The sequence below is a fragment of the Podarcis muralis genome, chromosome 1, assembly GCF_964188315.1.
Source record: "Podarcis muralis chromosome 1, rPodMur119.hap1.1, whole genome shotgun sequence".
Lineage (NCBI taxonomy): Eukaryota > Metazoa > Chordata > Lepidosauria > Squamata > Lacertidae > Podarcis > Podarcis muralis.
In genome coordinates, this window is record NC_135655.1 from 135058712 (window position 1) to 135082338 (window position 23627).

The 23627-nt window shown below is 47.1% G+C and overlaps 1 protein-coding gene and 1 long non-coding RNA gene across 7 annotated transcripts in view; one reads left to right on the forward strand and one right to left on the reverse strand.

Moving 5' to 3' along the window:
• Positions 1-3029: 3029 nt before the first annotated feature.
• On the reverse strand, positions 3030-10756 carry LOC144325641 (uncharacterized). The gene is made up of 2 exons (XR_013390833.1): positions 9788-10756; positions 3030-8576 (listed from the first exon to the last, which is right to left on the reverse strand). It is a non-coding gene; the product is annotated as an uncharacterized LOC144325641 (long non-coding RNA).
• A 165-nt stretch (positions 10757-10921) lies between these two features.
• The window catches only part of ERBB4 (erb-b2 receptor tyrosine kinase 4), a 760363-nt gene continuing 747657 nt past the window's right edge, over positions 10922-23627 (forward strand). For 3 of the 6 annotated variants that reach the window (XM_028704762.2, XM_028704734.2, XM_028704755.2), the window contains exon 1: positions 10924-11694. In XM_028704762.2, coding sequence (XP_028560595.2) covers positions 11607-11694 — 88 coding nt within the window. In that variant the 5' untranslated portion in view covers positions 10924-11606. Of the gene's footprint in view, positions 11695-23627 lie in introns of all 6 variants that reach the window. The other 3 variants (XM_028704741.2, XM_028704748.2, XM_028704728.2) reach the window with 2 other exon arrangements.

Sequence of the window (23627 nt, forward strand, 5' to 3'; positions counted from 1 at the left end):
TTGTGAAATAAGGAGGAACTCCACATTAACTAAGAGGCCCTGAATGATAAAGAATACATGAGAGCAGTGCTTCAAGCAAGGACAAGCATGCAATGCACACCATCACCACTTCTCACCATTAGACAAGAGTTTAATAAAGATGTGAGTTAACAATTTTGAAGCAAGTGTAAACATGGTGTTAATTAAATCTGAAGATGAAATGGTATTGAGAAGCTCTGAAAAAGCACTGGAGGGTACAGAAAAATACAACAAAGGAGGTGGTGAAGTCTGGCATATGGGGTGAAGGCAAAATGCAGGTTCTAGATGAACAGAAATACACAATATTATCTGAAATCTGGAGTTTTGAAGTTGGTTTCCAAGTTCTGTTGTGAACCTGCCTGCTCACTTGACCTGCAGCAACACATGCCCTCTTCTGGGTAAAGGAGAGACTTGCCAGCTGCACCAACATGGGCGGGGCGGTCCCAGAACATTCTGCTCCCCTGACTCTCACAATGACCATGACTCCTCCGCTGCCCCCCTCCACCATTGCCAACACCAAGGTGCAAAAGGGAGGGGAAATGAGGCTGGGGGAGGGGAGTTGGCGGCAGCAAAGGGTGTGTAGGAAGAGGATGCGGGGGGCAGGTGATGGGCTCCTCATGGGCCTAGAACTGCCGCTTGTCCCTTGTGGGCCTGAGCCTGCTGAGCAGAGGCAACTGCTTGACCTGGCCCTGAACATGGGCAGCGACCAAAGCAGTATCCAGGGCCAGTCCAAGGTCAAGGTCCAAAAAAGCAGAGGCCACAACAAAGGGTCAAGCGAGAGGCAGTCAGAGCAGTCTAAGGTCAGGGCCAGGGCACATTTGACATAGGCAGGAGATCAGATAGCCGACAGTCTAGTGCTGGAACATAGACACACACCTCTTCCAGCCCAGCACCTGAAGTGAAACAATTCAACAATTGGGTCTGCTAGAGCCACACCCCAGCTGACTCCCTTCATCCAAAGGTATGCTTGAGAGGAGGATCTTACTCCTTAGAACACATTTAGTCCTGAGATCTGTAGTTGTGCACTTCTCTAGATGGGAACCAGTTATCCATATTATGTTTGAGGTGCCACCTCTCCCTTGGGCTTGGGACATCAGAGACCAAACTCATCGTGGGTGTGGATGGCCTGTCCCAAAACATGTTGGTGCCTGAGGCAAAAGACAAAATGCTGCCCCATCTGACCAGACTTAGGCTGTGTACACACCAAACTGTTAAAGCATATTTGAAGCAAGTGGCTTTCCCCAAATAATCCCAGGAACAATAGTATGCCCTCACAGAGATGCAGTTCCCAGCCCCCTTAGCAAACTTAGCAAATTCCCTGGGGATGCTTTGGGGTGGCGTTTGAATGACTGGTGTCCACCACATCTGAGGGCAGCAGGCTAGCCAAAGGGTTGGAGGGCAGGCAGCTATGTGGCACACTCAGGTCTGTCTTTCAACACCTCACCATCTCCTAGCAGCTGCGGACTGCGGTGACTGCCTCTCTGTACCTCACATTAGGGCCAGCCCAAAGTGGTACAACCCAGAGGAAGCTTTGACACTTTACTTAGCTGATTTTTTAAACAGGCTCTCAGAAGCAAAAGGGGAAGGTTGACATTTGTGTGGACCATGACAGGAAGCAAACATAAAGGCTGAAGAAGGATATTGTTCTCTTGCTTATGCCTGGCTAATTTATGTAAAAGAAAATAGGGATCTTGTGCAGTCTGTTGCAAGAAAGAAGACCATTTCCAACACAATTAGCATTCCAGCTGATTCACTCTTTTATGAGGCTGAGGTTACCTTTTTGGCTCCTTCTTTGGTTCCATCCAGTGTCTTGAAAACTGTAAACAACAAGATAAAGACCTTGCATGACAAATTACTAAGAAAAAGGAGGTGGTGAAGACACACACACAAAACGGGGGTCCAGGAAGCCTGCTTGTTTCTGTCTGAGAACACAAAGCTCCTGCTTCTGCGCTCCTCTCGGCTGGCATAATTACCTCTTTGCCACCACTGATCTATGTCGAACTGTCATAGGGCAACAAAATGCAGTGCGCTAAGTGCAGTAAAATCTCACCCTTTACAACGACTTTCCTGCAAAGTCTGGTTAATTCTTTACAGCTCAAACTTTTGAGCTTCTGAGAGGAATAAACAAAATAAAAGAACAGTGATCTTGCTTGAAATATAGCCTTGACTTTGGGATTTAAAACACCCAGCCAGCCTCACATTTAATTGGAAAAGGAGCAATAGAAATAGAGGGAAACGGGCGGCATCTGGCTGTGGGAAGAAAGTGACCTGAGGACTCCATTGTGGGTCCCTGCTTGAAGCCTGGTCTCGTGAGGTGACATTTTGCAGGCAACGGTGTCGTGAACATTTTAAGAGGACGAAAGTGAGGCTACAATCCCACCCACCATTGCACTTATATTGGGGTGATATTTGGAGGTGGAAAGAGAGTGTTTAGCAGGCTTGGAAGGGAGAGTGCCCCCTTGGGTGAGTGTTCTGAGGTGCCAGGAGCATCAATATGCAATTTTGGCTTCATGTGCTATCCCAAGACGTAACCCCCACATAAACTGAGAGTCTACTGTACTAACTTAAAAATACCCTTTGTTTAAACTGTACTTCCTTGTGGTCCTGGGAAATGTCTACATATACAGGGTGCCTTAATTACTGGAATGGAGCTAGACCTTGACCAAAAATAAGCCATGAGGAATAGTTTTTGCCGTCATGGCATCTATGGCTGCAGCTCAGCTGACTCCATTCTGGGTCAGTCAGGATACATTTCCTCGCAAACAGTGAATGTACTGTAACAGGTCCTTGCTCTGGCTCCTGTTTTTTTCTTTCTCTGACCTGGCAGACCTCCAGTTATCAACACCATTCCTCATGCAAGCAGGCACTGGTTGTAGCGTTAATTAGTTTGCAATGAGTCTCATTTCAGGGAAGCCTCAAAGCTGCCCGCTCATATTCACATTCTGTGTCAGGTAACTTTCAATAGCCACACAAACAATTGCAGACCAAAAAAAATTGCTCTAGGAGAAATGTAGAGAATCCAGGCAGATTTTAATCAGAACTCAAAACAATTTACTGCATTGTGGAATCATTTGCTGTGATAGATTTATTTCTGATCTTCAAGTTATGTTGCCGGCCACATTTAAAAGGCACCAGTCAAGGCATAGTTTTCCACATGACCTTGTGACATTCCAAGTATAGAATACGTTAATAAAATGCATGATTCACACAATGAATTGAAATCTTGAAAGGCAGAAAATCACCGAGAAGGAAGGATTGTGTCTCGATTGCTAATTTCTTTAATTTCTACACAAAATATTTCTTCTCCTTCCTTTTCATTCTTCCTTACATACCCCTTCTGAGCTCTACATGGCTCTCTGTCCATCTTTCACAATGATTTCCAACCCTGCTGTCACAGCCTCCCACCATTAATCCCTTTAACATGCCCATACATTTCTATTGTGGCCACACAATTTCTCCTCAACAAACTCCATTTTTTTTGCAGCAGAGTCAGGATAAAGCATGGAAATTGAATAGGTTGATGAAAAACAAAACCAATATGCCTAAGCTTATGTTGATTGGTAGAATTCACCTTCATATTGGCTTTAGGCAGATATTTACCCCAAGGGTTCTCTGACAGCTCACACAGAGAGAGAGACTCCTTGCGCATGGGTGTGGCGCCATTTATTCTCAGGGAGGGAGAACCAAAAGTGTGTTTGACTCATTAGAGCAGAGGGTTTCAACCTTTTTGAGTCCATGGCTCCCTTGACCAACTACGTTCTTTCTGTGGCACCTCTGTGGGGCTCAGGAGCCCAGTTATGTCACCTCTTGCCTGCAGAGCTGGCAGCTTCTCACCCTTTGTCAAATGCTCTCCCTTGTTGAGGGTTCCCTCAGCCTCCTCTCCTCTCCCCTCTCCTTGGGAGTCCTCCAGGCAACTGCTGCTGTCCCTGGTCTCTGAGCTCCCCCCCCCAGCCCCAAAGAGAGGTGCTTCCGCACACTGTCCCACAGGGGCCTGGGATGCCCCTAGCCTTAGTGGCCCAATGGTGACTGGCCAACTGTGAAGCCAGCACCTCACCTTGGGTGCTGCTGGGCCTGCATGGCGGAAAGGCTCCCCTTCAGCACCAAGCACTCAGCTCCCAGGCAGCCTTGAACACAGCAAGCACAAGAAAGGCTAGCGTGATGCCTGTCTGCCTGTTCAGCCTCCCACTTGTCTGTCCATTCCCAACAGCAAGGGCTGGCTGGGAGCTGAGTGCCCTCACCCAATTCCTTGCTTACTCTGAGGCCTGCCTTTGCTCCTGGCAACCAGCACCCCCTAACCAGCCCCAGAGGCACTATTCGCCCGCGGAGCTTGTAGCCAGGGTTGCTGCTGAATAGTGGGTAGACATGGCAGACGACACAGCGATTTCTCCAAAGCAGCTCTTTATTTTGTAAGCTGGAACAGAACTGAACAGCAAACAGCTCAGCCGGCCTGCTTTTATAGGCAGCCGGCTGTCAACATTGTAGCAACAACAACCCAGGGTTTCCCGCCTAAAATAACTGACGTGGACCTGAGTGAAAACTATCTACACGATACTCCTGGTGGCCAGGGTGAGAGCTTCAATACATAACACCCCTCCCCACCGAGATAAGACGTTAGTTACAATCGTAATGGTTTCCTTATATACAGCAATGCATGTAATGGTTCAATTAAGCACAAAGCATATCGGTTACATTCACATACTTCCGTTAGACCAACGGTGTTACATGTCCAACAACATAGTCCTTTAAATACGGTCTACTGGCCTTGTGGATTTCCTGGGCGGAGAGTTCAACAGCTTCTGAGGCCGTGGCCTCCTCAATGGCTTTCTGCAGCGTGAGGTCTGGCTTGGTGAGGAGATGCCGTTGCAGACGGATGTCCCGGACCCCGCAGACGATTTGATCCACCAGGGCATCGTCTAAGTCTCGGAACTCGCAGTGCATTGCAGCCTCTTGGAGGGTGGTGGTGTAGTTGTTGATTGACTCCCCATCTGCCTGGTTCCGGTGGTAAAACGCATGGTGGGCAGCAATCTTGGATGGCTTTGGGGCGTAGTGGTTGCGGAGCTTCTCTTGAATCGTGTCCCACGGCTCTGCCTGGACTGCTAGAGGCACAACCAATGCTCAGGCCGTTGCGAACACTTCGGGGCCACAAAGGCTGAGGGAAGGCCCCGCTTCTGCTCTTCAGACCCTCTTGTCAGCTCATTTGCTTGGAGGTAGCAGTCAAACCGAGCGAGGTAGGAGTCCCATGATTCAGAGGCTGGGGCAAACGGCGGTAGAGGCACGAGTGAAGCCATGGTTCCGATGCCGACGTGGAGGCGATGGATGGAACACTGTGCTCTAGCCAGAACAGTCAGTTCTGAATTGGTTCTACTCCGTGATTTTGCTCAGTGTTTCAGCTCCGTGATTCAGCTCATCTCAGAGGGTGGCCACATCTGGCTGTGCTCTGTTGTCCATCGATCCCACCTTCGTCGCCAGTGTTAAATAGTGGGTAGACATGGCAGACGACACAGCGATTTCTCCAAAGCAGCTCTTTATTTTGTAAGCTGGAACAGAACTGAACAGCAAACAGCTCAGCCGGGCTGCTTTTATAGGCAGCCGGCTGTCAACATTGTAGCAACAACAACCCAGGGTTTCCCGCCTAAAATAACTGACGTGGACCTGAGTGAAAACTATCTACATGATACTCCTGGTGGCCAGGGTGAGAACTTCAATACATAACAGTTGCTGCAATGAACAGCCACACAAGCCTTTGGGAGGCAGAGACGTGAGAGGGCATCAAAGAGAAGGAAAGAGGGACAGAGGCCAGTCTTGCCCGCGGCACCCCTGACCATCATTCAAGGCACTCCAGGGTGCTACAGCACACTGGCTGAAAACCACTGTATTAGCGGAAGGAAGCCACTGGACTTGAGAGAACTCCATGCATGCCTCAGAGCTCTTAACCTTGGAACACTGTGATATGAACATGTAATCATGATCTTGATAATCATGATCATTTCCCAAGAGTGAAATTTCTGGTCTCTTTTTATGGCAATGCATGGGCCAATTTATGTCGATTACAAACCTTCCACTATATCAGTTCCTCCTATATCCACTATATCCCCCTCATAACAACCCTGCAAAGTATAATAGAAGTAATAATTTATTATTTATTAAATTTCTATACTGCCCTTCATTTGAAGATCACTGTGATCAGATAGTAGCTAGCTTGATAAGATCACCTAGGAAGAATCAGTCAGGCTGCATACATAACATACATTTAAAGCACATGACTTCCCCCAAGGAATCATGTGAAATGATAAGGGTGCTGGGAATTGTAGCTCTGTCAGAGGTAAACTACAGTTCCCGGGATTCTCTGGGGAAACTGATGTGCTTTGAATGCATGGTGTATACACAGCCTAGGTTTCAATGCAGTCCTTCTTAATTCAAGTCTGACAATCTGTCCCCACAATTGCTATTAACATATTAGGAAATCTGAGACCTTAAAAAGGCCAGGGGTGTGGGGTGAGCAGTTATAGGCCTCCTGTTATGGTGGACTATTATCCCTCTCCAGTATCCCTTCTGGATCAGGCTGGCAGGAGTTGGAGTCCAAAACTAGGAGAGCCACTCTTGCCCATCCATTATAAGCCATCTCCCTAGCTGGTGGAAACGCAGTGCTGAATATGTCCTGTGGTGTCCACTTTCTGGTCAGAAATTATTGTTGGCAATAACTGTGTTTTAGAAAATTTATTCATATTTGTGAATGCTCACATAGTCTTAAATTATATACCTGTGGTGTGGAGACTAATGAGTGTACAACAAAAGTGGACTTGATGAGCCCTTGTGGTGGCTAAGAAGGTGGCTTTACATTGCCATGCTGGAAGGACATCAGCAGATCTCGCTGTCCTTTCCACGTTTGAATGCATGGCTCATTTTTGTTTAATTTTTTAAACTGAAACAAATCAAATAAAATCAATACAATAAAAATAATAGAAGTACAAATACAAAAAACAAAGTGTTGTATATGCAGAAGAGACTTAAATCAGGTAAGTAGAGTACTTAAGACCACCAGGAAAACCCAATTTCACGTTGTACAATGGAGAGGGCATCCTGGGTCTTTGTATTTGTTGCCCAGTATTTAAGACAAAACCCCACCAAACAGCATAGAATTTTTCAGGATCCTCTGAGCCTTTGGCAAAATGTAATTTATGAGTTGCTGTTTTTCAGCTGCTGCTAAACTCCACATATCTGTATACCAAAGTGAAAGTTGCAAGTCCTGTGAGCTTTTCCATTTCTGGGCAATTGAAGTTCTGGCAGGCGTCAACATCAAGAATTCCTGAGAGCTGAAGCCTTTCAGTTGATCATCCCATAGATTTAGTAAACAAAGCTGTGGTGAAATCGGACTGCAATATTTGAGTATTTTGCTCATCTCCTGACAAACCATTGTACAGAATTTGAATACTAGTGCTCACCAATATTTTCCTTCACCTAAACCTGCACTGTATCTGCCAAATGTGGAAGGAGAAAGGAAAATAAGAGCCATAGACAGCCATGAGCAAACCTTAGACCAGTGTGACATGGACCAAAGAAACACAGAACCTTGCAGGCTCCAAAGTCAATAAAAGAAGTTTACTTACATCAGTTCACAGTTGGATTCCTGAAGGCAGACTTAGTTACAAATATGTATATGTGGATCTACCCCATATGGAGGAATAACCCCAGTGCTTCTGCTAGCTGAGAGCTAGCAGAGCAGTCCTAGCTAAAAGCTGGTCAAACGAAGAAGGAAGTCAAAAAAGAGAGAGGTTGCTGCATGACTCGTCCTTTTGTTACCTGGACAGGTTAGGTCATGCCCACCTTCTATCACATGCAACAGGAAGTTTCTACTGGCTAGACCAAACATTACTTCACATGTCTTCTCTAGCATTTCAAGGAATGTTGTACTTGACTGCCTCTCATGGATCACATCCCACAAAGACTTCCCACTTAGACAGCATCTGAATGGTGAGGAAGAGGAGGCACAATGTCTATCCCACCCAAACGAAAGCAACTGTTTTGCAGCCAGCCCCAAAGGTGATCTCCAAGGCACTGGGCCAGATGCAAAAGGAGCTCCCCCTCTCACTGGAAATGCCAGGTGAGGGGCTTGTGTATGATTCCTAGAGTTGGAGTTAGTGTGGAACAGAAAGGTATATGATGAGAAGGATGGGAAGGAAAAGACAAAGAATTTTTAGTGGGACAAATCAGCTCTTTACTTCTCCCTCAGTGAATTCAGGACACAAGACGACTAACACCAGGGATGTTTACAAAATCCTCCCTGTCTGAATTTCTCCAAGATCTCCAATTTACTTGGCTTTGTTTGCAGAGCAGCACTGATGCCTGCGGGATCTTTTGTCATTTCTCCATCTTGTTTTCCAGGCTTCGAGGGGTTTTCATTTCCTTCCACTTGTGACACTTGATGTAACAGGGCAAAAAAGGAACTGTGGTGCCCCTCTCTGGGGCTCTTTGAATTGTGTGTGCCCAGGAGACTATGTGCTCCTTCAAGCTGCGTTTTATCAATGATCACTTATACACATCAGTAGAGGAGGGGAAGTCTTAAAAATGAAAAGAAATAGTACAGCATACTGTTCACGTAGCAGCTCTTGAATTAATTGCAGAAGGTTTCAATGTGAACAGAATGGTTGGCATAAAGAACCCACAGAATTAAAGCAGAATGGGAATCAAGGAAACCAACTGCTCTCTGTGTGACACCTTATCTACTACCCAAGTGCCTTGCCCATCAGTACACGGGCCATAGAACCTTCTCTACCAATTACATTCCTATGGTCTTAGTCGGCCTATCATCAATGTGGCTCTGTGGTCTTAACCCCTTCACATGCTAATTCACAAGAATAGGCATTGTTAGATTTGACTGCAAATCAAATACCACAGATGCTGGTATCCTTTTAGAGTAGGGGTGGAAATCTCCGGGTGTGAGGAAACTGCCTTTTACTAAATCAGACCCATCGCTCCATCTAGCTCAGTTCTATCTCCCCAGACTGACTGGGGTCTCTCCTAGCCTTATCTGGAAATGCTGGATTGAAACTGGGACCTTTGGTGTGCAATGCAGGTGCTCAGCCTCTGAGCTGCTGCGCTTCCCTGCAAGCAGGTGTTGCTGGATTGCAGCTCTCACCAGCCCCAGCCATCCTGACTAATGATCAGGGTGATGGGATTTGCAATCCAACATCTGGCTTTGGAGGATTAACAACATTTGAGACTTCCATCTTGATTTATGCTCATTTCTAGTGGAGAATAAAATACAACAGAGAAGTACCACAAGAGTCCAGTGGTCTTCACACAATTTAAAAGGACGTAGGACAGAGGAGCGCTGTTTAGGGAGGCTGAGGAGGCAGTTCACGTATCCCATAATTCAGTGGTGGCCCTTCAGGTGTTGTTGGACCTCAAACCCCATCAGCCCCTGTCAGGGTGGCTGGTGGACAAGAATTATGGGAACTGTAGCCCAACAACCTCTGGAGGGCCAGTATTCCTGCGCTGAAAGGTTTGCTATTTATGAGCTATCAAAAACAGAGAAAGAAAGAAACCTCATTTTAAACAGTTTAACCATGATTTTAAAAAAATAATTTGCCAAACAGCAGCATAAAGAAAGAAACAACTGTCTCATCATCCCAAACACATATATCAATACACGTTTGCAAAGTCTTCCATTCCAACTCATACACTCACCACAAACAGATCAGACAGGACCAAAAACAAAAAGAAGAGGTCTGGGTATGAAAGGAAAACGCGAGCATATTCCTGTACAGACCTGAGGACTTGGCTGGGGCTCTGCACACCAAACCTCCCCACCCCCCCAAAAAAATGGAACAGGGGGCAGGGCGGTGGTGCCGGTCACCGGAGTCTGCGAAATCCTCCTTTCCTCTCTGTCTCTGCGCTAAGCTTTCCACCCGAGGGGCATCCGCGAACCAGCAGCCTAAGGTTGAGGCGGATCGTCTCCGTCTGCAGGAAGAGGAGAAAGTTCCGCTCGCTCTCCGTCGAGCCTCGCCGCCCCGGCTCACTTTCCCTTTCAGTTTCTCAGAGCCGTCGCGGCGAGGAATCGCTCTGGAAGGGAAATAACCCCCGCGCAACGGAGCGGACCCCGCCGCCGCCTGCTGTATGCCTTGGCGCGGACTTGAACTCTACGGGTCTTCGCCTCCCTCCCATGTCTGGTGGTAAAGAGAGGGAGGGAGAAACCCCAGATTTGATTTGGGTGGTTCGATTTCCGAGTCTTTCTTTGCGCGCTCTCATTGTCAGAGAGAAAGGAAACGAGATTCGGATCTAGCTGCACCTCTTTTTACCGGGGCGTGTGCGCTACCGGAATCACACCTGTCTATGCTCCTAGTAAGTACACACATGCACCCCCGGCGACGGCGATCCTCTGCCCTGCACACTTTTATTCGGGGTGCGGGAGTAAGTTCCACTGGAATTCAAAGCGCGCCTTCCTTCCGAGTAAGCCTGGAAGGATCCGGCGTCACGAGAGGGAGCCGGCAAAACAAAGCCGAGGGAGCCCGGCGGAAGAAATCCGCAAGAAATGCCTGAAATGGCACATTAAAGAGCAAAGCCGCCCAACACAAAACCGCTTTTCTCTCCTGCCCGGGCCTGAAAAGGCACATTGTGGCGCTCGCTGGCAGCGGCTGCCTCCGCCTTGCTTTATGGGAACCTGCGCGCAGCAGCCGCGCGCCCCGCTCGCCGCGCGCGCCCCTGACAGGTGTTTCCCGGGTATTTTGGTGGCGCGGGGGGGGGGGGGAGGAGAGCGGCTGATCCCAGCATGCGGGGGGGGGGGCTGGGGGCGGGGCTTGCTCCGCTCCGAGGCAGCGAGGAGGCGGGGCCAGCGCTGAGTTCCTCCAACCTATCCTCTCCTCCTCCTCCTTCTGGGTTGGGGATTTTTGGGGGCTGGTGGGGGTGGCTTGCTCGGCCGGCTGGGTTGTTCATCTGGGTAGCAGCAGCCGGAGTCCTGGGAATCAAGGGGAATCGACGCGCCGAGGTTTTCCTACTAGAGCAGCTCCTGGACTGGAGGGAGAAAGCGGGAGGCAGGGAAATAAACTAAAAGCAAAGCAGCAGCAGCAGCAGCCGCCCCCCCCCCCGGATCGCTCGCGCTCCCTGTTTCTCCGCTCAACACCCAGGGAATCGAGGAAGGGAGCCGAAGAGAGGCGGCCAGAGGGGGGACCAGGAGCCGGCGGAGAAGCGGAAGAGGAGCTTTGCCCCGCTGGGGCCTTTGGGGTCTTCTGGCTTTCGGCTTGTTTTGCCCTTTTGAAAACTGTGGCACCAACTTTTGGGAGTTGCGGGTCGCGGCTTCTGGGAAGGTCCTCCGGTCCAGAGCAGCAGGCCCTGCCCAGCGCTTAAAGGGGGCGGCCGGGAGAGAAGAGCGCGCCACCTGAGAGGGGCTCCCCTCGTCCTCGGCTTGGCGGGGCCGAGCGCGCCTTCCCGCCGGCGGCGCACCTTCCGCGAGGGCGAGCCGAGAGGACGCTGAGCGGAGGGAGACGAGGCCGCCGCCTGGACCATGTAATTGGGGAGCCCAGGAGAGCGTCCTTCCGAGTCTCCTTCTTCCTTGTCCCGGCCAAAAAAGAGCAGACGATCAAAGCTCGACGATGACGAAGAAGCCGGCACGAAGAGTGCTCTGCTGGGTCAGCTTCCTCGCGATCGCCGGCACCTTCCGCCTCGCCGCTGCTCAGTCAGGTGCGCTCCGCTTCTCGCTCTGCTTCTTTCTAGGGTTGCTTTGGATCATTTCCCCGCGCCGATCCAGCCCAGGTTCCTTCCTTTCCCCGTTTTACATGTCCTCTGAAGATCGGCAGACTTTCCCTCCCTCTCTATAAATAAATCTTAGCGGCTTTTCATGCGCCCAGAAGGACACCCCCGGATAATATTTCAAACTGGGAGATTTGGTCCAGGCAGCGAAAGCAAGTTGAGGGGGTGGTTTGCTGCTTTCCAGGGGCCGCTGCCACCTGCTTCCCTCTGGGGCGCTTTATTTGCGCGCGCGCGCTTGTGGTGCAGGATCCGGTCTTCTTTTAAAACGCACGGAAACGATTTGGTTCGAGACGGGCCTCTTTGGCCCGGTTCGGACTCCAAGCAAGCGAGCTCTTGGAGCCGGGCGCCAGGGAGAAGGTGGCTCCAGTCCTTCGGTAGCCCTCGGCGGAGGGCGCTTCTGGCAAATGCGGCGCGTCCGGCGCTGTCGAGGCTGGCAGGTGCCTCTCGCTTGTGGCCCAGGATCCGGTCCCAGGGGGTGTGGGGCGGGGAGGGCTGGGGCCGGCTTTCCTTCCAGCGGGACAGCAGCCCACCGGTTCTGGTTGCCCTCGGACAGGGCTGCGGAGGTGAACGGGGTCGTTTCTGGTTTCTGGACGGCGCTGAGTTGTCCGGCAGGCGGGCTCTCGGTTGGCTTGGAGAGGAGAGCCGGGAGGCGGGGAGGCATGATCCAACCCGGGCAACGAAGGGGCATGATCCAACCCGGTCCCAGCACGTTCCACGCCTCCGTTGGTTTCCCTCCGTTCCCCTGGAGCTGAGAGTGAGGGTTTAACTTTGGGGGGATCCTGCCCGAGGTGCCCTGCTTTGTTTGGTGCAAGGGTCCTCCGGGGGAGGGAGAAGAAGCCCCCTTGTTTGCAGCTGCCACCTGGAGGAACGGGTACTGAATACAGATCGGGGCTTTTCCAGCTGGGTTATCCCCGCTCGCCGCCCCGGGCGCCTCCTGGAACAGGAGACCCTCCCTCCCTCCCATCTCCTGCGCAGGAGCTTCTCCTTTCTGGGTGGCGGGCTTCGCTTGTGGGTCCTTCTCTTACTGACCCAGAGGCACGACCCCTCGCAGGTGGGTGGGGAGAGATCAGGGTCAGCCAGGTTTGCTTTCCGGGGAGGGCCGGGCAGGATCTGAGCGCAAAGTTGGACACACTTTGATCTCTCCTGCCGGGATGCTGTAGCCAGGAGCTGCTTCTGCCAACGGATCTTGTTTTCTTGGTAGTAAAGAGTCCAGAGAATTTCACTGGCGTTTACTTCCAAGAAAGGAGGCGAATTAGGATAAATTACTGCTCCCAAAAATCTAGACCTTTGGGCACCAGGGTGACACAAACAGACAAAGCTTCGGAAGGTGATGGACTCGCCTTCTTTGGAGGTTTTGAAGCGGGGGGGGGGGCGCATCTGCTATGGAAGCTTTAGTTGAGATTCCTGCGTTGCAGGGAGTTGGACTAGATGACCCTCGGTGTCCCTTCCAACTCTACAGTTCTGTGATTGTCCGCTAGCCCTCCTTGGCTTCTCTTGCGCTCGCAGGGCTGTTTGCTGGGCCGAATTCTATGGACTTTTCTCGCGTGTGGACGGTGTTGCTGCCACGCACGTTTTGCTGTTGACTCTTGACGCCTTTGGAGGAGCCGCGGCTCCAGATAAGCGTGCCATAAATGTCCAGATGAATGCAGGAATCTAATCTCCTTCGCTCCGCCCTTGCTTTTGATCCCCCTCGTTCTTGGGGGTGGGGGTTCAGAAGGCACTGTTGATTCCCCCCGCCCCAAAGCAGAAAGATTTCTTTCGACTGGGCGTTTCATAGGGTCGAGGATTTTTCTTGAAGGGGCTTTGTGGCTCTTGATGGTTTTGGTCCAAAGCAATTTTTTGCTATTAGTTTGAGCTTCTGGGGTTTCGCTGTTTTTGGGGGATTCCCTCTCTTCTCAGCAACTTTCTCCCTCCCTCCCTCCCTCCCTCCCTCCCCCCCTCTCCAAACACCTACTTTATTCTGCAATGCTCTTAAAGAGAGCATCCCTGTGTTTTCATATTGCTTTAAAGTAACTGGTAGCAAGTGCTGCTTTTTTTTCTTTTTCAAGCCTTCTGCTGCTCAGGTTTTCAATGATGGAACATTTGGGCAAGAGACTGGAGCAAAGATGTGGGCATTTGCAAATGGCAACACCACTGCTTGGCTAGGGAAAGGCAAAGATACAGATGCAATATAGACGTCTGTGTGTGCATGTGAAAGAGAGACAGTAGGAGAGAAAGAGAGAACTGATAAGAACATGTTTTGTTTTACTGGACCAATGACTTTATACAAGTTTCAGGCGCCATCAAATTTCCTTTGTGCTGAATGGAAGTAGTGCAAACTACTCAGCTCCATTCAGAGCAAAGCAGACATAAATATGGCAGGATGAGACTGCCATCTGAAAACAATAGATGCTTTAGGAATAGTTCCGTGTTACTCAGAAGCTTGCCTGCTCTCACAAAACATTGACAGGGCCAAAGACAATGCATGTGCTTGTGGGATCTCCTAAGGCAAATCTCTAGGAAAGTCATCCTGAGCAAGCCCCACTGACAACAGGAGGGGTCTCACACATCTCCCATTCATTTCAGTGGAGCTTTTACAAGATATTTTCCCAGTGGAATATTCCTTCATGTCCAGGGCCCACCCCCCTGCAGCAACCGCCTGTCTCAATCTCTCTGTGTTTGTGTGTGGAGAGATGGAGAGGTACAGCTAATCATCCCCTGGTAAATCTACACAGGGAGCTCTTTTTCCTTGTCTTCCCTTCCCTTCAGCCAGTAGCAGTTTGGAGGAGTTTGTTTTGGTCCAAATGAGAAATTAAGTGTGGATAAGTAAACTGAGCTGCCAGAGGGCGACAAGATGTTGAGTGAATTGCTTTTAGATGAAACAAATTAAGGAAACGAGGGGAGACAATCTGCTTCTTGCATTATTAGACACGGCTTGGAGTTCAGGGGGGGAAAGTGGTGTATTTTTGAAATGCTAATTCCTTAGGAAGTGGGAGGGATGCACCTTATTTACTGCTCTATGCGAACAGCATGGGAATTCAGGCTGCTGGTTGTATTTTTTTGTTTTGGTACGCTACCAAAAAAATAAATAAAAAATAAGGAAGCAGATTTTGTTTTGAGTTCTTTTCTCCAAAGAAATCGCAAGAAATTCTCCCTGTGTGTTTGGTTAATTTTATTGCTTGAATAATATATGGACAACCCCAGTCTCTATGAGATTTATTTAAAAGAGGAGGTTCCAAGAATGCTGCCTCATTTCATACTGGGATGTTTCATTATTTTTAGACCCATTAGCAAAACATTTAAGCCTGCTGTTCTTGGAGAATGAGATAGACAAAAATCAGTGAGGAAAGGAAACCCCTTTCACGGGGCCGGTTCTCATTGGTGTTAGAATCTTGCCCATCAAGGGAGATGGTTCAGTAAAAAGGTATTATCTTACCTAGTTTCTTGAATTATATTTATGGACTGAATGGAACTGGGACTGAATGGAACTTTTAAGGTTGTAAATTGTCCTAAGGAAAACTATAGCGCATTGAAATATTTTAACACGATTAGGATCTGGCTGTATGTTGGCATAAATCCTTTTGGTCCAGCTACACTGGACATGTGTGGGATTACGCTGCATGTTGTTTACGAGTGCAGATCTCACCGCTCATGCTTCTCTGCAGCACCTTTCTTTAAAAATTAACACCATCATCATAACCTCCCACACATAGTAAAGTGATTGTTTTGTGTGCTGGACAGATTTGATCAGGCATTCGGGTCCACACACATTATGTTGCATTGTTTAATTTGGATCTCTGCCTAAGGCATACAGGCCAGCTATTTTTCCTTCACGATTTTAAGGTGTCTCCAAACATGGTTGACTAAATCCAGATAAATGTGAGGTTCTGATTACATGTGAGCCAGAAGCCAGATAATCATATTGGAACTGAGAGACAAAATATAGTCAAGAGTAAAAGCTCTATTTAATTTCAAGGCAATAAGGGGGCTGTGTTGGCTTTGATCCTCTTTTTAAAAGAATTCCCGTTTTTGTATACACATGTGGTTCCTGTGAGCTAGAAATGACAGATAGCCTTGATTATATTCGGTCCATTCTGCCCAAATAGGGATATTTATATTAGCTGCATTCTATTGCATTTCCCCAGTAGGCCTAAAAGAGTTTAAACCTGGCTTAGGTAAACAGTGGCAAGCTAAACGTGAGAGCCATGATAAACCTCAACAGACAAAGATGTGGAAAAGTTTGGCAAATGCTAGCCTTTTGATTTACATATACTGCGGCTTTCAGTTCTGTTCTTATAGCATGAAGCTTCCTGGCATACTGTGAATGAAGCAGAATATTCATTCTTCAAACCATTGTTTTAGGAAAACTCTTTCTGGTGTGTACTGTTTTCCTCTTTTTACAATTCTACTGAATTGTTGTTGTTTTTGTCCATGAATGTTACTTTGGTCTTTTGTCTATTTTTAGTTAACTGATCCTCTTGTATTTCCTTCTGTTAGGCTTTTTCCATTGGCAATTGCAGGATATTAATAATTCTACTTATTTTTGCACAAGCCTTTCTTCTCTGTTAGCCATAGTTGAAATATCATTTCTTATTCCCTCTGTGTTTTGCCTCTTGTTCTTTTCTTGCTGGCTAACCTTCCTTCCTTCCCCTTATCAACTGTCTTTCCTTTTCGTTCGGTCGTTGCCTAGTCTTTCCCTCCGTGTTATTTCTTCTCTAGGTGTCTTTGTTTTTTGCCGTTACTAGAGTTAATGATCCTAACCCGCCGTCTAGTTTTGCTAGAGCGCCTAGACTTTAGGCGTGTAATCCTTAGCATGTTTTCTTAGAAATAAGCCCCACTGTGTTCATTTAGCTCCAGGTAAATCAGTATAGTATCGAGCTGCATGTCACAAATTTTTCCTTTTTTTAAACATAAATAAATAAATCACAATATGTAAAAAATAATTTACAGTAATGGAGCCGTTTCCTTCATAATCTGATGTAGTCCAACTCTGGAATCCATTGATACTTAGCTGCCTTTAGGTTTCACTGTGTTTGTGCAACTGACTAGATTGTCTTGAATCTAAACCCTTCAGCTTAACTGGATGGTGGATGGAGCTGAGCTGCTCTCTATTTACCCATCTCTGATCAATCTGACATGGCTGGCTGAGTGGACAATCACAAAGCTATTCTGCTGCCCAGATTTATTCCTGAAAGAAAATAAAATGGCATCGATCCAGGGTCACTTGCTCTTTAGAACACTGACTCCCAAGGCCGAATTGGTCCTTAACAGGATGTTGATGCCTCCCCTGGGCACAATCTCTTATAGCTTCTCCTGGCTCCAGAGGGAAGAAAGACACTTTAGTTAAACAGAAGTGTTTTAATTGTAAACATTTGCTGATCCATTGTCGACCTATTATCTCATGACGGATGCATCCTCTGAGAGGAGGTCACTGTATTAAGCTGCAGTCCACAAGCAGCCTTGCTCTGTATGACTGCTGGTGCCGCCTCACGTTCTCAGTGAGAGTTGAGCGGAAGTGTTTCAGAGCGGGTGGCTCCTAAACTGGAGAACAGTACACCTTGGGGGGAAATAAGGGACACCCATGCCTCTCCCATGCATTTCAGAGAACCTTGCACGGGAGATGATCATGGTGGAATTTGGCCAGCGGCATATGTTGGATGGTGTGTCCAGCAGGGGAGAACCTTCACCTTCAGGGGCTCACGTTGCCTAATTTCATGCAGGTGAGAGGAGTCTGGAGGGTGATTAGGGGTGGGCTGGGGAGAAACCTGAAATGGGTGGAATGATGGGAGGAGGAGAAAAGCCCTTTGCAAGCCATCAGTCCAGACTTCCAGCAAGAGTGATTTGTCCATTCTCCAGCAGGGAGAAAGAGGCAAAGGAAAAAAGAGAGAGTGAGAGAAAACGAGTGCCTGCTTCCTTTGGGCTCCAGCCATGCCCATAACAGGCTTTGACCCCTCTTACCACCAACTCTGGCCTGGCCTGCCACCAGCATGTGGCCCCTAGCAGAAAAAAGGTCCCCAGCCCCTGCGGTAAGCTCTGATCTGAAGTCCACTAGTGTTGCCTTGGAGATAAGCAGGACCAGAATTATGAGCCCACCTAAGTGTGCTGATGGGCTGCAAAGGAGTCAGATCAGTGCCAGCTGCTTGCCTGGAGAGAACCGTTACTTGCCCAAGGTGAACAGCTAACGGAAAGACTGCATTACAGGAGGAAAACTTCAGTGATTTGGATCATGGTTCAGTGATTTGGATCATGGTTCAGATTCTTCTTCACCCATTGCAGCTCAGGACTGCAATACCTCAAGGATGGCCTCTCCCCATATAAACCGACCTGTGTTCATGATCTGAGGCCCTTCTTTGTGTGCCTCCACAAGAGGTCTGGAGGGTGGCAAGACGAGAACGGGCCTTTTCTACAGTGGTTCCCCGTATGTGGAATGCTCTTCCCATGGAGGATTGCCTGGTGCCTCCGTTATATATATTTTTTTGGCACCAGGAGAAAATGTTCCTCTTCAACCAGGCTTTGGGCTGATTAATATCCCACAGCCTTTTAAATGTGTCTGTGGGAAGGGGGACTATTGCTTTGTTGTTTTTGTTTTAATTATTTACTTGGGTTTTTATCTTGCATTTTATTCTGTGAACCACCTTAGATCTTGTGATGAAAGGTGGCATATAAATTTAATAATAAATAAATAATAGCAAGAGTTTGCCATGTGTAAAATGAGAACTGGGGACCAGAGTAGAGAGAGAGACTGTGAAGCCCCTTGTGTATTAAGAGCCTGATCTCAAACTCAGGTGTGTCTTACCCTGTATGGAATTGGGCTTCACAAGATAAACATTTGGAAGAGGGGAATCTGCAGACCTCCAGATGTTGCATGATAGCTGGGGTTGATGGGAGTTGGAGCCTAATAACACCTGGAGGACCAAGGATTCCCCACTCCAGTTCTGAACAATAGTGCTTAGCAATTAGACTTGAAAGTTATATTGTTTTTTATTTATTCTAATTGAATTTTAACTTTTCAAGAACATTGGGAACACTGAATAGATTTACTGGTTAACCTGAAAAAGTGGCATAGCCTGCTCTCCTTTAGCTTTAACAGCGGTTTGATGTGAAGATTTTCAGAAAATGGTGATAACCATGATCTTTTCCACATCAGGCAGTTGCTAAAAGCACAGCTACAGTGGTAAAATGGTAATCTCAGTACCAGGACAGGAATTTTCCACTGGATTAGAGAAAATTTTCATTTTGAAGAAAACCTTACAAGAATGGCTAGTTTGTATGAGAGAACCAGCAACAACAGTTAATTGCAATATTCTGCTCTTGTGGCTCTAGAAGAAGAAGAAGAAAAAGTGAGGTTGTTTACTCCTGTGTGGGTGGGGGTGTTCTGAAATTCCTGGGAAATGAAGGTTCCAGGGTATGTCAGGAGTCTCCATGATGCACAAGGCTCCCCACTTCACCTCAGGGGCAACATCTCCTGCCAGAAGAAGGCTGTGGAATTTGGTCCATACTTCCTCTGTTGATGGGCAGCTGATGGAATCAAGCAAAATGCTGTGGAGGGCTCCTCAAATGTTCCTGCCCATTTTTTCGTTAAGCTGTTGGCAGATCAGTCAGCAGCTCCTTTGGTTCTATATTTATCTTTGAAACTATATTTTCCTGGGACGCAGACTGCACATTAAGTAGGATAACATCATGAAGTGAGTTTGGAGTGAGGACAGTCCTTCCTGCTCTCCCTCTGAATGGGCAAACATAGTTACCGCCTCCCTTTGCCTTTTAAAAAAGGCAATCCCTGACCATTATTACAGCAGGAGAAAGCTTTTGTGAAAGTTGTTCCCTCTACAGCTTCAGCAGAGCCCTTTCACCATTTTAAATCCAAGAACTACAGAGCTGTTGAATAAGTAAAGCCAAGTTAACTCTGCAGAGTTTGAAGTATCCAGCTGCTCTGTCAAACAGTGCAGTTAATTTTTTTGTATGTGCTTTCCCCTTCCATAACAAGGAGACGACTTTATCTGATATATTGGTTAGCCTACGTTTCCTTCAGAGGACTTTTCTCTGTCAAGTGGGGCCTCTTGGCAAGAGATTCACCATGGCACAGCTTCATCATGGCATTTTTTTCTCTGTCAAGTTGATGTCCTTTCTTTGGACTGGAGCTAAACATGACATCCAAGTGCTTCTGTGTTAATGTTGTAAACACTTGCATTTGGAGCTGTATTCCAAATATGGTCATATCCTGAATGATACTTGTGATTAAATATTGACATTTATTTTTGAACTCTTTTTAAGAGGCATGGCTGTATTTAGAGTATTGGTCTGCCAAGAATCAGCATATAGACATTTTCCTTTGAGTTTCATAAATACTGGTACATATTTTCAAGATCTAAAAAAGTAAAGCTTGCCAACTAATATTGTTTCATCTAAAGAGGGAGTATGGACCAGGTAAGCTGTTGTGGGTCATCGTTCACTCAGTCGACACTGATTCCTTTTAGAGAAAGAAACGCTCTTGCATACTGCTCAGGCCTTTTGCGTTGTCACATGTTTGATCTGATAACAAGGAGATCATGGAGCAAATGATGGGTGCAATCCAAGTGCGCTTCAGACCCATTGAAACAAGTGGGATTTAAGGGCTAACTGCCTTTTGCATTCTACCCTGTGGTCACTGGGCTATATATAGTTTGGCTTGGCAAGGGGAGGAGATCATTTGAAACTCGGGTTTCAAGCCTTCAGTGTGCAGCTACAAAGAAAATATAGCAACTGGTGAGTCAGACTTTCCCCCCACCTTCAGTTTGATTCAGGTTGCACAAAACCCTCTGAGGGAACAGATCAGATGAGGCAAAACAAAATATGTCACTCTGTTTGCTAACAAGGAGAGACTGGTTTTCAAAATGACAAGTGGGACTTGCAACAAAATGATGTGGCGTATTGCCACCCCCGAGGAATGCTCTTGTTCAGGGCTTTTACCAGCCTAGAATAGAAGCCTTGTAGTGCTGTTCAAGCCGCCCAGGAGGTGGGGGAGAGGTGGAGGGGAAAGGACACACTATTTAAGGTGCTCACACTAGTGTTTAAAGCCCTAAATACTGTGTCTGAAAAACTGCCTCGTTCCCTCCTCCTTTCCTACCTCTTTCCCTCTCTGATCTTGGTACTTCCACTGCCCCCAGAAGTTTTGGGGTTAGGGTGTCCGGGGCAGAGTATTCTCTGTGGTAGTCCCTAAATTGTGGAATTCCCTCACAACAGAGGTGCACCCGGCCCCTTCACTGTACAACGTTTGTCATATGCTGAAAACACGCCTCTTTATCCTGGCCGTTGACTCTGTCTATCTTTCGGACCCACTCTAATTGTGATCGTAATTTTTAAAAATATGTTTTTAATGCTGTATTTTATTTTTCTGTAACATGCCCCTCCCCCCAGGGCCTTTCTGATGTAGGATCAGTAGTAAATTTAATAAAATAATAATAGTAGCAATGCACTTCCCAGGGTACTCCCTGAATAGCTCCGTAGACACCCATCGACATTGCTTATTATTTATGTTTCCAAAAGGCACCACATAAGACAGGCAGTGAAGAACTGATTATTCTGTAACTTGACCATGTACTGGGAAAGAGTTAATTGTCCTGTAAAAGTTTGTTGTTGCCTAGGGACCAGTATTCACACAGTCTGCTTGTATTTGTTTTATGCAAACAGAATATGGAATATTAACTTGCATTACTTTACTTGCACTGAGTGCCATAACTAAACTGGGAGAAAGAGTTCAAGAGGTAGACAATTCTGATATGAAGGACTTAATTCAGGAATTATGGATGAATAAAATAAACCTCTCAATAAGAAGACCAACAATTACATAGTAAGTTTATAGGAGACAACAGGAAACACCATGGATTTGTAAACACTTCAGAAACATAATTTGTATGAACTAGTGAGAATTTAAAGTCCCAATATGCTGGAACTTCTGGATTGTACACAATCCCATTTATGATCACAATCATAAATGTACATAATCCCATTTATGTCTGGTTGATTTCAGAATTCTATCACATAGAATTAAATGTGGCTTATTTGCACATAACTACAGTCTGTATCTGGAATCACAGAGGCTGTAATTTTAAGCTAAATAGATTTGGAGTGGAAAGGGATAGTAGTGATGAGGATGGATTTAGCAAGCGGCTGGGAAAATACCTCACTTGGGTATTTATTGAGCCTCCATCCTGATTCATTTGCAGGGAGACTGGACGGCATTCATCAAGCAAATGTAACCCCCCCCACACATTTCACCATGTATTTCCCCATCACCTTCCTTATTGCAAGAAGTGCACAAAATCTCCAAATCGACTCTGATTGCATTACTGGAATTTGCTGGTATGTGATAGAATCCCACCCTAAAACAGCAACAGTCTGGAGGTGTCTGGAGGCGTCTTCCCTGTCAGGACCCTCATTCTCAAGCAAAAAAGAAAGCACTTAGCTCATGCTCTTTGTAATTCTCCTGTGGGGGAGGGCTGTGCCATTTCCCCTGTCTCCCCTACTTGCAAATGGGGTTACGGTATTGGCAGGAAACACCTTTCACCAGGGGCAGACTTTGGTCATTTTTCATAATATAGAACCCTGTGCATGGCCAAAATTTGGTGCCCCCAAATGGACCTTCTCAGTTGTGGAACTTCTCAATGTTGTGCCCCCTCAGCTTGGCACCCTGTGCGGGGGAACTGCCTGCACTGCCCTAAATCCAGGGCTGCCATGTACCCACTGGACAATGAATTGTTTTAAAGAAAAAACCCTATTTTCATACTATGTTTTCAGAACAGAGGGGTAATTCATAGGAGTTAAACTCTGCTTAACTGCAGAAGGAGCCCTGAGAGCAATTAATGGATGCTTTTCTTCTCATCTATTCATTGTAAATGGTGTTTGGAGGAAAGGCATTCTTGCTAGGAAACTGGGTTATTGCACAGTCTGTACTGGAGTATTTTGAACATGTTTAGGTGCATAGTACTTCACCTGTGTATGTCTTAGAGGAAGGGATTAAACTAGTTATTGTCAAGGGAGGTCAATATTGTGCCTGCGTGTACACATGGAAGGCCCTGATCCACAGAAAATGAATTGGTGACTGATGTGTATGACCACTCTCCCCCACTGCCATCTACGTGCCCCACATGCACGTGGCAAGGAGAGCCATTTGTGGAAGCCTGTTGCTGCTTTATCTTGCTGTCAGTCTGCATAAAAGGAAAGCTGTTGACTTGGCCAGCCATAATGGTTTGTTTGGATTTTTTCATCGCTCCCACTGTGTAAATACTTTTAAAGCTGGATAAACACAAATTAAATTTTGAAGTAGACACCACCGTTTAGCTGTTTGACTGGCTACAAATTTGGAAGGACAATGCCTTTTCAGTGGAGTATGTATTTGTCTTACACGTGAACTTAAACAGGCTTTGGAGGATTCAGCCAACATAATTCATGAATACCATTTTGCAGTCGGCGTAAGCATTTGAGTGGTGCCGGCAACCTTGAATCCAAATTGTGCTCTGTAGATTTGAAGACCGCATTAATAATTGTGGAGTGCTTTGATATATTGTGCAGATAATGAATCTCTTGTGGCAGGACCCTCAACCATGGCAGCTAGAGGGCCTTGTCAGGGTCTTTGAGATCCCCAGCATGACCCTGTTATACTCTTACCACACTCCACGCAAATTATCCGGGATGGAAGGGGTGAAGGGCTGACACACCACTGGGGGCTACTGTAGGCCATAGCACTGCTTCCCCATTCCATTTAAATTAGCAAGGGTCAAGAGGGGGGAGAAGTGAGAAATTTGCAAGCCGATGAGGAGGGGAGTAAATTTCATATTATTGTCTAGGATTGCTTCTAATGCCAAAATAGGGATTTCTCAGAATACTGACAAAGCAAATTGGACAATATT